Source organism: Salmo salar, chromosome 24 (genome assembly GCF_965601325.2).
Source record: "Salmo salar chromosome 24, fSalSal1, whole genome shotgun sequence".
NCBI classification, from domain to species: Eukaryota; Metazoa; Chordata; class Actinopteri; order Salmoniformes; family Salmonidae; genus Salmo; species Salmo salar.
Genome location: NC_138314.1, coordinates 33,098,721 through 33,117,800, shown reverse-complemented (window position 1 = coordinate 33,117,800; position 19,080 = coordinate 33,098,721). Strand labels below are relative to the sequence as shown.

The following is a 19,080-nucleotide window of genomic DNA, read 5'->3' as shown; positions in this document are numbered from 1 at the left end:
GGATATCGACTCTGCCGCTCGAGCATACTTTTGCGGCACAGTCGATAGCGTGCTGGACTTCAGGCTAGGAGGTCGAGGATTCGAGACCTGCTCCCTGCCTGTTTCATTACACTATGTTAGTATGGGTATTCGAACACAGCTCAGGTTTGTATGCGGCATTATTAACTCAATGATATATATTGTTTTTTACGTTGTTTAAAACTGTGACACGTATTAATGCCAAAATAACATGCAAAACAGACAAGCCCCCCCCCCCCCCCCCCACACACACACACACATACACACAAATAATGTGGGGCTCAAAACAGCTCTGAATGACGGGTTGCCACTGGGAACAGTAGTTGTATTAGTAGTAGTAGCAGTAGTAGTAGTCTAAGTAACAGTAGTTGTATTAGTAGTAATAGCAGTAGTCTTAGTAACAGTAGTTGTATTAGTAATAGGCATAATAGCAGTGTCATAGTATCAGTTGCCTTAGTAACAGTAGTATTAGTAGTAGGCATAGTATCAGTTGTCTTAGTAACAGTAGTTGTATTAGTAATAGGCATAGTAGCAGTAGTCATAGTATCAGTTGTCTTAGTAACAGTAGTATTAGTAGTAGGCATAGTATCAGTTGTCTTAGTAACAGTAGTTGTGTTAGTAATAGGCATAGTAGCAGTAGTCTTAGTAACAGTAGTTGTATTAGTAGTAGTAGCATTAGTCTTAGTAACAGTAGTATTAGTAGTAGGTATAGTAGCAGTAGTCTTCGTAACAGTAGTTGTATTAGTAGTAGTAGCAATAGTCTTAGTAACAGTAGTTGTATTAGTAATAGGCATAGTAGCAGTAATAGTATCAGTTGTCTTAGTAACAGTAGTATTAGTAGTAGGCATAGTATCAGTTGTCTTAGTAACAGTAGTTGTATTAGTAATAGGGATAGTAGCAGTAATAGTATCAGTTGTCTTAGTAACAGTAGTATTAGTAGTAGGCATAGTGTCAGTTGTCTTAGTAACAGTAGTTGTATTAGTAATAGGCATAGTTGCAGTAGTCTTAGTAACAGTAGTTGTATTAGTAATAGGCATAGTTGCAGTAGTCTTAGTAACAGTAGTTGTAGTATTAGCAGTTGTCGTAGTATTAGCAGTTGTCTAGGTCAGTGCAGCAGCTTCAGGAGAACGACTAAGTCCACTGTCTCAGTTGATTGACAGCTCTGAGGGAATACAGTACGTTATCAAATCCTCTCCACGGCACCGTGTGGCGTCTAATATTCCCTGCCAGATTGACAAGAAGAGGCCATGTTTGTTGGCACTGGAAAGGCCTCTCCTTTTACAAACCAGAAGATTGGCATGCTATTCTACTCTGCCAGTATTGGCTGCTCCAAGAGTCTTCCTGGGAATATTCCAATGACATGATTTGATTCTTGTGTCTTTGCACTGTGTGGTTTTGTTTGAGAAGTATGAATGCAGGCTTTCAACAGCTGAGCCAGCTGAGCCCTACAACACACCAAGTACACACCGCAGAAACACAAGCCACAGACTTTCTAATGTCTCATGCTGGTGCATTAGGGTAATATGAAACTAGCTTTTGATAATCATTCTGAGTGCCGAGATACGATTTGTGCCAAGGAGAAATATTATGTTTTGAGACATAATAAAAGGATGACAGAACAAAACAATATCTATCAGATGCGATTGTAATTTTTTTGTTTTATAAACATTTATGCAGTATTTTCCCCCGAGTTGAAAGAAACATATTGCTAAAGTGATTCATCTGGAACTTCTTATATTATGAAAATCAACAAAGTGACATTCCATCATGACTTAAATATTCACCATCATTCTCAGGTCCCCTTTAATCTCTCCTACAGTATACTGTATCTCTCGTCTTCTTCCAAATACAAACGTTTTGTAAGTGATTAGGAGTAGCTGTCACGTCCTGACCAGTAAAAGGGGTTATTTGTTATTGTAGTTTGGTCAGGGCGTGGCAGGGGGTGTTTGTTTTGTGTGTTTCGGTTTTTTGTGGGTTTAGGTTCTATGTTCTCTATTTCTTTGTTTATATCTAGTTTTCTATTTCTATGTTGGGTTTTTGGCAATGACCTCCAATTAGAGGCAGCTGGTTGTCGTTGTCTCTAATTGGAGGCCATATTTAGTTGGGGTTGGTTTCACTTATGTTTTGTGGGTGGTTATTTTCCTGTATAACCTGTGTTGCCTTACGGAACTGTTTCGTCGTTTTGTTTATTTTGTTTATATGTTTTTTCTTTAAATAAATTAATAAGATGAGCACTTCACCCGCTGCGCCTTGGTCCAATCCTTACGACGCCCATGACAGTAGCCTAGTCCTATACTGTATGTACTGTAGCCAGCTCTTACATCGTTGCCATGCGCCATCCAAACATAATTTCTATTTACCTATGTAAACCCAGAACATTAGTAGGGATGTTTTGAGAATCTTAAAATGGCAAGCTTTCCCAGAACTTTTGAGGTTTCCATGGATGTTCCCATGACATGACTATAACGTTTTCTCTATGAACATTCGGATAACATATTCCAGAAACCATTGTCGCATGTCCTTCTACTAATGATTATTTAATTAGGTTTTCATTTAAAAAAACATGAATGGGATGTTGTCATTAGCTGGAAACCCAATTGGGCACCCAATGGAACGCTGTATTACTTTGTTGGAATGTTCTCTGTTTGCTGGGATGATGGGCCTACTAGGCCATAGGAAAGTTACATTTTAATCCACAAGAGATTATCCACCACTGCCTCATGTCCATAGCAGCTGTACCATCCCAACATTCTGTTAATGAAGAGCTAAACTATGGGAGTCTGGAGTTCTCAACACATTCTGAGCAGAGCAGACCACACAAACACACCAGACAGATTGAGACCGGTGATGGAATCAGTAGCCCTTTCTATGGCAAACGTTTTAGTCATATTTCAGTCTTCCGTAATGTACATCAAGTGTAATATTGGGATGCAAACTCAAAATGTAATACATTTCAACTGTATATCTGACATGGTACAGGTGTCTTCTTTTTTTAAGCCCATAACCATGTGTGTGAGGTGTATAATTGTGTTTCAAATTAGATTTGTTTGACTACAAAGAAACACTCCGTGTGACCCTGATTCAGCCCACTGCAGTAAAAGGTTAAGCTCTTCTCACATACACAGGACACATTATTCAAGTGATTATGTGGACTAATACCATATTGTGGAATGTGTAAGAAGACCATGCCTCTTCCGATGCTGTGCCTGTCAGACAAAGTGTGTCATCTCTTTTTCTCCAAGATTCTGTCATCTAGCATGGCGCTTCACTGTGAATGACTGAATGACTGCTCTGTATTGGGGTCTGGCAAAAAGATTCATTGGAACAGGTGAAATTGCTTTCGGGACTCACTCTTTACGGCGAGGCACAACAAACAGACACATCAGAGACAGGGGAGGGAGCGAGCAGTACACCCGCCCCTTTGGATTTTATGACACAATAACATATTTCTTTTTAGTGTTTACCCAGCATATGGGGCTTTCGAGTCAGCGCTTTTCTCAGCAACGTTATTACAAGTGCCCCGTAGCTATATCCATCAATCATCCCCCAATTTCCCATCTCTCTATCTCTCCCAACGCCCAGGACTGTGTCAGCCAGCCTGATATGCCAGCCCGGTTTCTTTATGCCGTCTGAACACCCCTTAAATTGAAGCCAGCATCAGGCCCTCTGATGGGAATATTCATAGCCCAGCTCATCAAATATTTATTAAAACATGAGAATTTGCCTTTATTTTAATCACCTGGTTTACACAAGGTGCCGTGGTGATTGGGGCAGATTAAGCGTCGAGAGGTGGCTAGTTGAGCATCTCCACAGATTAGAGTGAATAAATAAAATGTATTGGGTTTCGTGGTGGGTTGGAGCGGGGGTAGGAGGAGAGAACAGATTTATTCTCAGTGAGGCCTCTACATATTCATTTTGAATGTAGCCTGAAGCACCTGCCCAGAATGTTGGCATCTTTTATTGAGAGAATTAGGGTGTTTTCACAGATCTCATGACCAAGGTCAGTGTCCTTCAAAGTATGCATGCTGCTACATGACTAAACACATCAAATGACATTGACCTAGCCATTTGCGCGTTGAGCCAGTAACCAAAAGGTTGCTGGTTCAAAGAGCCGACAAGGTGAAAAATCTGTCGATGTGCCCTTGAGCAAGGCACTTAACCCTAATTTGCTATAGGGGCACTGTACTACTATGGCTGACCCTGTAAAACAACACATTTCACTGCACCTATCATACTGCTATGGCTGGCCCTGTAAAACAACACATTTCACTGCACCTATCATACTGCTATGGCTGGCCCTGTAAAACAACACATTTCACTGCACCTATCCTGTGTACGGTGTGTGACAGTAAAACGTATGAATATATATATATATTAAGAGGAATAGATGTACAGTTAGTCATTAGGCTCCACATGCTTTAAAAGAGCCTTACCTTTAGTAACATTGATTACTTGAGCTTCTCCAATGGATCACTGATGACTGGGCAAAACACTCAGAGGAATAACGCCCCAACTGTATCACTATCATAATTACATTTCACTTGGACGGTTCCTCTGTCAAAACGTATTTGTTTTTCAGTCAACGTGTGTGTGGCCTCTCTCCTGGCTGTGGCTCCTTGGGTTGGTGGTGTGGAACATGTGAGAGAGAGAGAGGGAGAGAGAGCGAGAGAGAGAGAGAGAGAGAGAGAGAGAGAGAGAGAGAGAGAGAGGCTCATTTACATTGATGGCGACCCTTGCCTCCGCTGGCATTTTCATCAGCCATTGATCCAGTGTCTGACTGATTAATCGTCTATAAAGGGATCAGGAGTCAATTAGTGTCTGAAGCTCACTTCTAATTCCAGCCATGCATCAGCATCCTAGCAGCCTTACCATGGACCACACAGTTTACACATACTTCCTGGAGTTATTCACATTAAAATGTTTGTTTTCTCTTGATTTCAAAAGGACCGTTGCATACCAAAGACAAAGACCAACCTCTCAGGGGAAAGAGCATTGTTTTATGTTAGCTATGGGTTTTCGTAGCTTTCAGCATTTTTAAGAAAGCAAAATGAATTAAAGGATGATCGGAAACTTGTGACAGATGGTGTTTTGGTCTTGTTTCTAATGCCAATCGAGCACAGTGACTGAGACATTTAGGAGAAAGATATGTTGACATGATATGGAATTTCCGATGGTATTTTCACTAAATGGGGCTGGCAAACCAACCATTCAAGTTCATATTCCCTAGGCACCAAACAGAAGAAAACAGACTGAAACAGGTAGGGACTACTTGAGCTCATCCAATAAGATCATTTTCTGTTGCAATTTTTTTTCATATGGTGTACTCTAATTAATACAGCCCTGGATTAGATTGCATTTGGGCATTCGTGTTCACGCAACAATATACTGAAATGTTGCCATGGTAATAATATGGGGTGTTTCTTATGTTCTTCCTCCCAGGTCATTCAGCGCAGAGAGGACGGCGCAGTGAACTTCTTCCGAGCATGGGACGCATACCGCGACGGCTTCGGCAAGATCACAGGGGAGCACTGGCTTGGTGAGCACTGATAAACAGGACCAGTACCATGTATGACTCCCTCCGTTGGTTCGATAACGCTTCACGTTCTTGTCACATTTCCAAAGTCTGCCCATGAAGAAAGGAGAACATTTTATTTAGTTGTGTAATACCAAAACTTGTTCCACACACTAGAACAATAATTTCAAGCAGACAAGACAGCTGAATCAAATTAACGCTTACTGTCACGGCCGTCGTAAGGATTGAACCAAAATGCAGCGGGTATGTGAATGCTCATATTTACTTTATTAGGAACACTACACAAAAACAAACAACAGCAAAACAGTTTTGCAGGCTAAAATACCGCAGTGCAAAACAACTTCCCACAAAAGACAGGTGGAAAAAGGGCTACCTAAGTATGGCTCCCAATCAGCAACAACGATGTACAGCTGTTCCTGATTGAGAGCCATACCAGGCCAACACAAAGAAATACACAACATAGAAAAAACATAGAAATACAATAACATAGAACCATACCCAAAAACCCTGATATCACAAAACAAACACACCCCTGCCACGCCCTGACCAAACTACAATAACAAATAACCCTTTATACTGGTCAGGACGTGACACTTACACAGAAGATACACTGGGTTGTTGTGAAAACAGTAGGTATTTTACCTGCAACACGGGAAGCGTAGAAGCATAGAGTTACACTAAGCAGCTCCATCCTCTCAGGTTTCATTCATGAGTAGGAGTGTCTCACGCTCTGTAAAAGTTACGCATCTGGTGTAGCAAACAACGTGGTCTTCTGCTTTAGCTGAGTGTCTACAGGGAAGCCCAAAGGAACCAGCTGAAAGCAATTGCATGTTTGTGTGTGTGTGTGCGTGTGCGTGTGTGAAGATATAAAGAAGTTGAATAGCTCTTTTCCTCGTGGCATTTAATACTGGGTGTTGCTACCTCATCAAAAAGAAGAAATCTGCATACAGTGTATATATGTTTCATTTATCAAGTTGCCTCTTTGGGAAACTGATGCTTCAGGGGCATAATTGAGTAGTGTTTCCTCTTGTACATTCCACCTGTCAGGCTCTGATCAAAAGTAGTGCACTATATAGGGAATAAGGGTGCCATTTGGGGATTGGACAGGGTGAGGCCCCCCGTTTGGCCCCCAGCTCGTCCTCACTGTCTCTCCTCTTTGTGGCCTGAAGTATGTGAATACAAGATTGTGTAGGTGGAGTGTAGTGTGTGCTTGCATTGGTGCTTGTGTGTTTTTTGTTTGCCCTCAGTGTGTGAACCGGAGCCCTAATTCAGGGTTGGAGGATTGGAAATGACAGGCCTGCCACAAAGCATCAGCATGTCAAGATTGAGTTCTCCAAGAGAGGTGCAGGAAAGAGGAAAACTGCTGCTCACCACATGTTATGAAAGTTATTTTACCTACAGGCACAGCAGAGCACTCTTTATGTACTGTGGGAAGCATCGAGGAGGAGGGGTTCAACAGACATGACAAATGTAAAACTGTATCAATGTCGTAACTTTTGAGAGCATTCACTTTATGGGCACCATCTGTTTTGATCCAGGGTTTTAGTATGGGACCTGTCAGTAAATTGTACATAGATCCCATCCCCTGGATAAAGCTTGTCCCTTGTCCAAATGCCTGAGAATAGACTGTTGTCACCTCCACTTGGAAGATGATCCCACCTACTACACACACACACACACACACACACACACACACACACACACACACACACACACACACACACACACACACACTCTCACACTCACACTTAACACATTCTGCTGCTAAATCAAAAATATTATACGTTTAAGTTAGCTGACTTATTACTGATGTTATCCAAATAATTGTTTATGGTCGTAGCAATATGATCCTGCAGATTCCTTTCAGGAAAATACAAATTTGTCTTGCAGCATTTGAATTTGCCTGAAATATGAAACTATGTGTTATTTTGATATTGGGGAGATATGAATATTAATATTTGTATTTTTAAGTCATCAAAGGGTATGTTTGAAATTGCAATTCCATATTTTTATTTTGTAAAGCATTAGCATATTCATTCAAAACCAACCTAGCAGAGGACTTCAGATAAGCAATCTCTTTTATCAGTCATTTTCAAATAAGGAATTGAAATTGGTAATCAAAAACTTAATACCAATATTCTCCTATAAAACTCAGAACCTTTACTCAGCATGCCAATATATGACCAGCGCCAACACATAGAGACACAAGCATGTAGACACAAACGTTAAGCTCCAGCTCCAGTGGGCTGCAGGGTAGGAGGGATTATTGAAGATCAAGTGGGGGGGACCTGACACAACTGCCATGACGTGATTATGACAGTCATAACATAACAACACGACACCTAACATAACTGCAGTCATTTTACCTGCCTGGCCTGTCAGCACATATTACATTCCTCTCTCCCAGTAATTAATTAATGACATGGGCCATGCCTGCCAATGCCTCCTGGCGTATTGATCACAGTCTGCATAGTAATGCCTTATTGCTCATTAAGCACTGCATGCTGGAGAATGAGGGCCATAGAGTGTGCTGCTAGCGATCCAATCTCATCACTCTGCTCGTTTAGAAGAACACACATCCCAGGGACAGGCAGGGACCAAATTTCCGCGAATGTCTTCATCCTGAAAAATAACAGTCCATTAGAAGGTGTTTTAAGCACCTCTATTGTTAATGTATGAAGTGACATATTTCGATGAACTGGGTAGGCTACTGTTCTTGACCCAAATGTCTTTTGGGGATATGTTTCTTTGTGATAATACTCTAGTTCAGCTATAGCAACTGATTAAAATGAGAAACTGTGAGGTGAGAATTTGGTCTAACAAGTGCCTTGCACCGATGAGATGAATGCATAATTCATTTGACTGCATACTTCCCATGGTCTTCCCTGTGGCTCAGTTGGTAGAGCATGGTGTGTGCAACACCAGGGTTGTGGGTTTGATTCCCACGGGGGCCAGTACAAAAAAAATATATGAAATGCATTCACTAATTTAGTCGCTCTGGATAAGAGCGTCTGCTAAAATGTACTTTTTGCATTAACTTAAGAAGAGGTGAGTTAAGGATAGCCGGTTAAGTGTTCACATCCGCCTGGGGTTTTCTTCCACCAATTTGAATTGCCATGATGTGGAGCATAAGGTCTGTTTTGGACTGGAATTCAAATAACCTTTTCACACTACTGAGCTAAGCCTAGCCGAGCTGTGCTGTGCTGGCCAGGTAGCCACCATAGTTGCTGGAACTGGCTGCACAGCCACCACAGTTACTGGAAAGGACAATGTGAAGAGAAAGCTTTGATAGCCTGAGAAACTAACAAAAAAGGGAGGGACACACTCATTTTCGTTTTCTGTTGCAAAACGTTTTAAAACGTTTTCAGTTGTGTGCCGTAATGAACATGACCCAGGCTAGGGAAAACAGGCTAGTGGGATGTGGCCATGACAGTTTGTCTTGTCAGGCCGTTGCCCCTGTTTCACTGAATGGAACGCTGACTCTGTAACTTCCTAATCCTTCTGCAAACTCCCTGGTTTCTTTCTCCCTCGCTCACTTGTACTCTTTGTTTTCATATTCAGATTTAGAGTTCCATTGATTCCAATAAGCTTAGATAAGCAATTTCAGCCTCGGTGCATGATTCAGTCACCTTGCCTCTCTGCCCATTAGAATTTGAACAACTGCACAGAGAGTAGGATATGGAGTCTTTGCAGAATAGCTCTTCTCATACCTCACTATGCAGCCCACTTTTTTTACTAATGAGTCCATTATAAACCACTGAACTCTGATGTGAGATGTGGTAACAAGACTTTCTGCTGTTGATCAATACTTACATAATTCCTTTCTCTCAGGACTAACTGCTATTGTGGTAGCGATTGTTCTTTGTTTAAGCTAGCTGTTGTACTGTAGCTAGGTTTTTTTAAATTGCCTAGATGATTTGTTTCCAACTTAAATACGCACATTTCAGAGTGCCTTTTCTAAATATGAAAACACATATAGTATAAATAGACTTTATGTCACAGCTAAGCGTTCTACCATTCATGTAGGTCTAAGCCCTTAGATCGGAATATCTCCTAAGCGAACATATGGAATTGTTTTAAGATAGTCATACAATTTATCATTTAACCATTTGATTTGGAATTTTAGGAGCCCTGTAGGTCAAAAAATAATTTATAACAAAATGATTTGATGAAATATTGAATTTGGTCTTTACTGCTAAAGCCCATAGAAACACATTGAATATAAATTGTGGCAAAACAGTCAAAAATAAATCATAAGGACTAAGGTTTTGTAGTGTTTGTCCTATATCTAAGAGATACTGTATATATATAAAAATGACCCATGTTTGGTGACGTTATTCGTGGCACTTTTTACCCCTTTTGCACGATGTTGTGAGGACAGACGCTGGGAGACGAGAAGCAAGTACAGGGAGTGAATATTTAATAAATAACGGACATGAAACAAAACAAGGGCAGTGTCTGGACAAGGGGAACAAAACAACATTAATGCAGACACGGGGAGGGAGGCAATCAATAAGGTAATAGAGTCCAGGTGAGTCCCATGAAGCACAGATGTGCGTAACGATGGTGACAGGTGTGCGTAATGATGGGCCGCCTGGCGCCCTCGAGCGCCAGAGAGCGGGAGCTGGAGCAGGCATGACAGTTGCGCCATTTTTACAGCCCAGTATTGGGTTACCTTCAGATGACTGTGTGCTTTGTAGCACAAAACAACTGACACTCGTGTTCGTGAGTCTCCCCTTTCGATATTGGTGACATATTAGTTTGTAGCTCAAACGTTTCGGTCTGAATAGTTGGTTTTGTGAGAAGACTTCTTCAAAATTAGGACGTCTGCCCCAGCGAATTCAGTTGACTGCCGTAAAGCTTGTGGATGTCGTAGAGTGAAACAATCAACACTTATTCGTTTGTAGCTCAAACGGTTCAGGTTTTACAGACGATTTCGTGACTATTTTCTTGTCTGCATCTTCTCATGTGTAGAAAAATACCGCTTTCACAAACTTTATATTGCAGGAAAGAGGGGATTGAGCTGCAGCCTCTACAAGAAACGGCAAGTACTAGCTAAAACACACAGGGAGCTATTCAATATTCAAAATTACATCAACGTGTGACGCACAGGTGCATCAATCGACTGTAGGGTTAATGGAGGAATTAGCTTTGGGACAGTATTTTATGCATGACCTATAGTTCTTTGCACAGAGAGTATTCTTTAATGAAAGCCTCTCCAACATTATCCAGGTAGAATCAGGAATTTCCCAGGGCAGCTGTCTAGGCCCCTTACTTTTTTCAATCTTCATGAGTAAAGCCAGTGTGTATATGTATGCAGATGACTCAACACTATACACATCAGCTACTACAGTGACTGAAATGACTGAGAGCTGCAGTTTGTTTCAGAATCATTGGCAAGGCATAAGTTACTCTTAAATATTTCAAAAACTAAAAGCATTGTATTTGAGACCAGTCATTCACTTAACCCTAAACCTCAACTAAATCTTGTAATGAATAATGTGGAAATTGAGCAAGTTGAGGTGACTAAACTGCTTGGAGTAACAGTAGATTGTAAACTGTCATGGTCAAAACATATTGTTGCAGTAGTAGCTAAGATGGGAGAGAATTCTGTCCATAATAAAGCGCTGCTCTGCCTTCTTAACAGAGTTATCAACAAGGCAGGTCCTACAGGCCCTAGTTTTGTCACACCTGGACTACTGTTCAGTCGTGTGGTCAGGTGCCACAAAGAGGGACTCAGGAAAATTGCAATTGAATAGGGCAGCATGGCTGGTCCTTAAATGTACACGGAGAGCTAACATTAATAATATGCATGTCAATCTCTCCTGGCTCAAAGTGGAGGAGAGATTGACTTCATCACTACTTGTATTTTTGAGAGGTATTGACATGTTGAATGCACCCAGCTGTCTGTTTGAACTACTGGCACACAGCTCAGACACCCATGCACACCCCACAAGATATGCCACCAGAGGTCTCTTCACGACCCCCATAGTCTGTTCTTGACTTGGGGACTGTGAAGGGGACTGTGAAGATTTCTCTGGTGGCGTGAAGTCAATCTCTCCTCCCTCATGACTACATGGAACTCTATTCCACATCAAGTAACTCATGCAAGCAGTAAAATTAGATTTAGAAAACAGATACAAATACACCTTATGGTGTACAGCGGAGACTGTGATGACACAAACACAGGCACAGACACATGCATACACACACACACAATAACTGAACGCACCCACTTAATGTGTTGTAAAATCTGTTGTGAAGGTATTGTAACATTTTTTAAATTGTATAACTGCCTTAATTTTGCTGAACCTCAGGAGTAGCTGCTGTTTTGGCAGGAACTAATGGGGATCCATAATAAATCCCAGGAAGAGTAGCTGCTGCCTTGGCAAGAGCTAATGGGGATCCATAATAAATAAAAATACAAATAGATGAGAAACACATCTACACAGGGGCGGAAATCCCGGGGGGGACGGGGGGGACACGACCCCCCCCATCCTGGGAAAAATATGATTTGTCCCCCCCAATATATCACTGAAACATAACTATGTAATTTAAATAATATTAATAATACGCAATGAAAGCAATTGTGCTGATTATAGACACTTAATAGCGCGTTTTTAAGTTTCAAAAGATTGCGACCCCCCCACCCTTTGCCTCACAATGGTTTGATCCACTGCCAGTTCCTTAGTTGGCAAGGTAACAGAGGGGTCGTGTCTACTGTCTGAAAGGCACTCAATGAACGTAACTGACGTAAGGTTAATCCAGTCAATCGCGCACACACACTAGCTGAATATGCAGAGCTAGCGCGCAAATATTAACTATTAAGCTAGCTAGTCGCTATTCCATTTATGTGGCGTCGTCAAAGATGGAATCTTTGCTATTGTCAATTTATTCCAAGATCAGCATGCAGATTATGTAAGTTAGTGCTTCAAAGTCCCTGTGATAAGGATTAGCGATAAACTGAAGTCCAAACTGAAGAGAACTACACTCTCTTCTACCATTGTCTTAAATATATTTAATGGTCTCGTTGCAAAAGCTAAATTGTCGCAAGGGAACTTTTATTTATTTATTTTATTTCACCTTTATTTAACCCGGGTAGCAAAGATTATAGCAAACACCACTGAAACAGAATTGGTGCTCGCTAGCTTTGCAAATTCAGCTATTGTTGGAAGCCAGCCAATATGAAACAAACTATTAAAATTATAAAAGGTTGCAGCATATGTTGTGTAAATGGTGAACTCATACAGCTGTCAACTCTTGTCATTTTAATCCGTTTCACATTTGCTAGCTACCTTTTAGATCGAAGCCCAAATAGAATGATAGAAGATGATAGAAGCCCATCTCCTACTGTAAATAACCTACACACTGTGTGTGTGTGTAGCCAGCCAGCCAGCCAGGTAGAAAAATGGCAGAAAAATAAAAGACGGACATCAGAGTATTTTTCAGTACACCAAAACGCAAAGTAAGAACCCTAGTAGCCTAATATCTCAGACTAGTTGATAAAATGTTCATAAGAAAGAAATGAAATTCTAATGGAAATGTTTCACAATGATGTCATTAGGCAGAGCAGGCAACAGATGGCACACAGACAGCAGAGTTGGGGACAGCTATGCAAGGACAGACTGGCAGAGACAGGGAGTCTCAGGTAAGTTTGTTGAGTCTTTGTTTGGCAACATTATGAAAGGTTCTCAATTTTTTTGACTTGTAAAATAGGAACATAATTGGAAAATGCCATGGATACCCCCACTCTCAACTTAAATTGGTGACTGAACTAAGATTTGTTAAAGGCAATGGTATTGCTGTTGTGATTAGTTGTGTAGTTTTGGGTACCGGTAGTTAGGAGTATGGCAAACACCTTATTTCTTTGGTTCCTAAATATACATTTACCATATTACAATGTAGGCTATGTGTTACAGCACTACTTTTGGTGTCCCCCTCAGGAATTGCTCTTGAGAAAATTTCATGTAATTGTCCCCTCCGAAGTTGATATCAGATTTTCGCCCCTGCATCTACAGTATATTGACAATACTGTCAACATATTTATTGAACATTGTATTGTAAAATTAAATTGCAATTGAAGATTTACCAAACTAGTGGAGATATTTGTTATGTTAGTGTGTATACTGTAGCCTTGTCCCGCTCCAGGCCTCACAGTGGTCATTATGGAGTGCTATTGCTCAGCGAGCTGCAGGCATTATCTCTCTCACAGCTCCGCTCTTCCTACTCTCTCTGGGTTTAAACACATTGACCCCTCAAAACACACACACACACTGCACTGACTCTATGCACGCACACTGGACTCTACCCACACACTCACACATACTTACACACACACACACACACACACACACACACACACACACACACACACACACACACACACACACACACACACACACACACACACACACACACACACACACACACACACACACACACACACACACTAGATACGCCCACACACACATAACCATAACATGCGCACACATGTATACTGACTACACACACACACTCACACTCACACCAGTGGAGGCTGCTGAGGGGAGAACGGCTCATAATAATCACCGGAACGAAGCTAATGGAATGGAATGAAACACCTGGAAACCATGTGTTTGATGTATTTGATACCATTCCACTGATTCCGCTCCAGTCATTACCACAAGCCTGTTCTCCCCAATTAAGGAGCCACCAACCTCCTGTGACTCACACACACACACACTTTCACACTCACCACATATGCTGCTACTGCTCATTATCTATCCTGTTGCCTAGTCACTTTACCCCTACCTATATGTACATAGCTACCTCAATTACTTTGTACCCCTGCACATCGACTCGGTACTGGTATTTCCTGTATATAGCCATGTTATTTTTACTCGGTATTGTAATTTGTTACATTTTTTGTATTATTATTTTTAATCTTTAACTCTGCATTGTTGGAAAAGGACCCGTAAGTAAACATTTCACTGTTAGTCTACACCTAGCCTTTATGAAGAATGTGACAAATACATTTTGATTTGATTTAATTTGACACACCTGCCCTTCCGTTACAGTCTTTCCATTCAGTTGATGTTAATTGAAATACTGCTGACAAACTAATGGTCACAGTATGTCTGTTTTATTCTGTGTGTGAGTGCCTCTGAGTGTTATGCAGTATGTGTGTAGTTGGATTACTATTGTTTACTTAAAGTGATGAGATGGGCTGATGTCCTGTGTTTTTATAGCGTTGTTTGTGCAGACATGGCAAATGCCTAAACCGGTGCTCCCTTTGGATCTGACAGATGAGTTGTATCCATTGGTCAGGAACCAGATTCAGCCAGGTATTCACTGGGGACGTTTTTCTCTTGATGTGTCCGTTGTAAATTGATATTTAGTCCCTTCAAAGTACATACAGCTCTTGCAGGTAAATGATAAGGCGTTCACAGCCACTGCAAAGTTATCCTCAATGTATTGAATAATGTAAGCTACAGTTCTGTTTTTAGTCTGATATGTGTATGCCCTGTATTGCAGACCCTCCCTGAGTCCCTAATCTTATATTGTCATAAAGTAAATCGCTAAAAACAACTCTGGATGGTGGAGAAGGAGAAAGATAAAGAGAATGTAACACATTGTATTTCATTGTTCTAGAATAATATCTCACAATAGCATTGAAGCTATGAGCAGGGGTCACCAACAGTGAATATATTGTTGTAATTGCTAAATTATCTTGACCATAATGTATGTACCTACAAATACCTAGGTGTCTGGTTAGACTGTAAACTCTTCTTCCAGACTCACATTAAGCATCTCCAATCCAAAATTAAATCTAGAATCAACTTCCTATTTCACAACAAAGCCTCCTTCACTCATGCTGCCAAACATACCCTCGTAAAACGGTCTATCCTACCGATCCTTGACTTCGGCAGGGCAGCGATCCTTGACTTCTACTCAGCAAACTGGATGTAGTCTATCACAGTGCCATCCGTTTTGTCACCAAAGCCCCATATACAACCCACCACTGTGACCTGTATGCTCTCGTTGGCTGGCCCTCACTACATATTCATCGTTAAACCCACTGGCTCCAGGTCATCTATAAGTCTTTGCTAGGTAAAGCCCCGCCTTATCTCAGCTCACTGGTCACCATAGCAACGCCCACCCGTAGCACGCGCTCCAGCAGGTATATTTCACTGGTCATCCCCAAAGCCAATACTTCCTTTGGCCGCCTTTCCTTCCAGTTCTCTGCTGCCAATGACTGGAAGGAATTGCAAAAATCACTGAAGCTGGAGTCTTATATCTCCCTTTCTAACTTTAAGCATCAGCTGTCAGAGCAGCTTACCGATCACTGTACCTGTACACAGCCAATCTGTAAATAGCCCACCGAACTACCTCATCCCCATATTGTTATTTATCCTCTTGCTCTTTTGCACCCCAGTATCTCTACTTGCACATCATCATCTGCACATCTATCACTCCAGTGGTAATGCTAAATTGTAATTATTTCACCTCTGGCCTATTTATTGCCTACCTCCCTTCTCTTCTACATTTGCACACACTGTACATTGCTTTTTCTATTGTGTTATTGACTGTACGTTTGTTTATGTGTAACTCTGTGTTGTTGTTTTTGTCGCACTGCTTTGCTTTATCTTGGCCAGATTGCAGTTGTAAATGAGAACTTTTTCTCAACTGGCTTAGCTGGTTAAATAAAGGTGAAATAAATAAAATAAAATAAAAAAAAATAGTATTGAGCTCCATGTCAAAAGATAGTGTAAATGTTCTGAGACATTCTCATAATGGTATATCTGTCAGCACAATACTAATGTGATTCCTGATCACACAACTAGTTTTGATCTTCGCCTCTAGACTATTCTAATCATAGGTCTCTCTAAATCCCTCTCCTGTAGCGCTCCTTCATCTCTGACTACTTGTCAAATAACACGATAGAGAGAAGGCCTGCGAATTGATGAATGGTCTCTAATACGGTTCCAATCGGCATTTTTCCCCACAATGTACAAGTTCCCACTCCCAGAGTGTCTCCTATGTTGGATGGAATAAGTCTGTGAATTGTACTGAATTTCATTGAGACGAGCCACCATGACATCAACTATTCCCTGTTGTGTTGTTTGTCAACATAATCACAAAGTTGTGTGGACCGTTCTCCCGCCATGTTCAATAAAACATTGTTTGGCTCAACATTGTTAATAATGTGTTTCGTTAATCGCTTTTGTGGTTGTCTTAGACTAACTACTTATCTTACTCTGCGAGTAACTCTCTGCTTGTTCACTGTCCAGAAATGGACTGAAATAAATTAGAACCCCCAGTGTTATTTTGGCCAACCCATTTTGCATAAAATGTATATGCTATCACACCATTAAGCCTTTTTATCAATACAATCCATGCCTCTGCAATTCCAAGTTGGGGAAAAGAGATGAACAGAGCTACAAGCAGATACCCTAACTATTTTCCCTTGACTAATCTTGGTCACATACCATATGATGTTTCCTCTGTATCTCAACTTGAATATTCATTGTTTAAATTGTTTTGAATTAAATGCATCTTGTACTTTCAAAGGTTGATTTTTTGATCCTCCGTCTGTGTGAGCTTGTTGATGCGGTTGAGAACTCACCAACACTAATTTTTCCTTTTAGTTTCATCTGAGAGGTGTAATGACTAATCTTGTGTACTTTGCGAAGCGCTAAGAGGGAGATGATGCCTGACTAGCCGAGGATGTCACGCCCTGATCTGTTTCACATGTCCTTGTGCTTGTCTCCACCCCCCTCCAGGTGTTGCCCATCTTCCCCATTATCCCCTGGGTATTTATACCTGTGTTTTCTGTCTGTCTGTGCGAGTTCGTTTTGTTTCTCAAACCTACCAGTGGGTTTCCCTTTGCTCCTGCTTTGTCTATTTCTGAGTTTTCCAGGTTTTGTTCTTTCTGCCTGCCCTGACCCTGACCCTGACCCTGACCCTGAGTCTGCCTGCCATCCGGTAACTTTGCCTGCCCGTGTTCAAATTAATAAACTTTTGTTACTTCGACATTGTCTGCACCTGGGTCTTACCTTCAAATGTGATAGAGGAGGCAAAATCAAGTCAATGCCCTGGAAGATAAGATGTTGACGCTCCTGAGAGTGAATTTAGCTTGATTGTGTATTTCTGAATTTCTCTTGACGCTACAGTATCATATAGCCAGTACAGAATTTCAGGGGCGTCATTTGTCATTCACGCGTAGGCATAGATCTGTGGGTAAACCATGCGTGGGATCATTTCCATGCAAAGTGTGAGATTTATCAATACGAGCGCAGTGGTGTAAAGTACTTAAGTAAAAAGTACTAAAGTCATTTTTTGGGATATCTGTACTTTGCTATTTATATTTTTGACTACTTTTACTTCACTACATTCCTTAAGAAATGTGTACTTTTTACTCCATACATTTTCCTTGACACCCAAAAGTACTCGTTACATTTTGAATGCTTAGCAGGACAGGAAAATAGTCCAATTCAAGCACTTATCAACAGAACATCCCTTGTCATCCCTACTGCCTCTGATCTGGTGGACTCACTAAACACACATGCTTCTTTTGTAAATTATGTCTGAATGTTGGAGTGTGCCCATGGCCTTCCGTAAATAAAATAGAAACAAGAAAATGGTGCCATCTGGTTTGCCTAATATAAGGAATTTTATATGATTTATACTTTTACTTTTGATACTTAAGTATACTGCTCAAAAAAATAAAGGGAACACTTAAACAACACAATGTAACTCCAAGTCAATCACACTTATAGCTTTCACCTGGATTCAAACTCAAAATGTAATACATTTCAACTGTATATCTGACATGGTCTTCTTTTTTTAAGCCCATAACCATGTGTGTGAGGTGTATACTTTTGTTTAAAAGTAGATTTGTTTAAGACTACCAAGAAACACTGTGACCCTGATTTAGCCCACTGCAGTAGACGTTTGTGTCAAGAACTGCAAAGCTGCTGGGGTTTTCATGCTCAACAGTTTCCAGTGTGTATCAACAATGGTCCCCCACCCAAAGGACATCCAGCCAACTTGACACAACTGTGGGAAGCACTGGAGTCAACATGGGCCAGCATCCCTGTGGAACGCTTTCGACACCTCATAAAGTCCATGTCGTTCTGGGGCCAAAGGGGAGACGGGTGCAACTCAATATTAGGAAGCTGTTCCTAATGTTTGGTATGTTCAGTGTATATGTTGAAAATGGATGAAATTGTGAGAGTAATAATTCAATAATTATTGTGAATTCATACAACATGCCGATCGGCATCTCACAGCCCTCGATGAGCCAATGTTTTGGATGCAATCATCAGCAAAACAAACTGTGTGTGTATGACGCTTGTAGGATTGTTTGATAAATCACACTTTTTCTATGCTTCTGAACATTCCGTTCGTAAGTATTATTTTTGAATGGTTTCTACTCAATATTGATAAATAAGGCCCCAGGATATCATAGCTAATAGACGTTCTGATTGTTCAGAAGAGCCTATAGCTGTGTGTTAAAGCGAACAGATTTGAGCATCCAATCGTGTTAA

General features: G+C 41.0%; 1 protein-coding gene across 1 annotated transcript in view; it reads left to right on the top strand.

The window, feature by feature from the left end:
* fibcd1a (fibrinogen C domain containing 1a) overlaps positions 1-19,080 on the top strand; it is a 123,081-nt gene that overhangs the window by 74,991 nt on the left and 29,010 nt on the right. Inside the window, exon 6 of the mRNA XM_014172398.3 lies at positions 5,458-5,554. Coding sequence (XP_014027873.1) covers positions 5,458-5,554 — 97 coding nt within the window. The remainder of the gene's footprint in view (positions 1-5,457; positions 5,555-19,080) is intronic.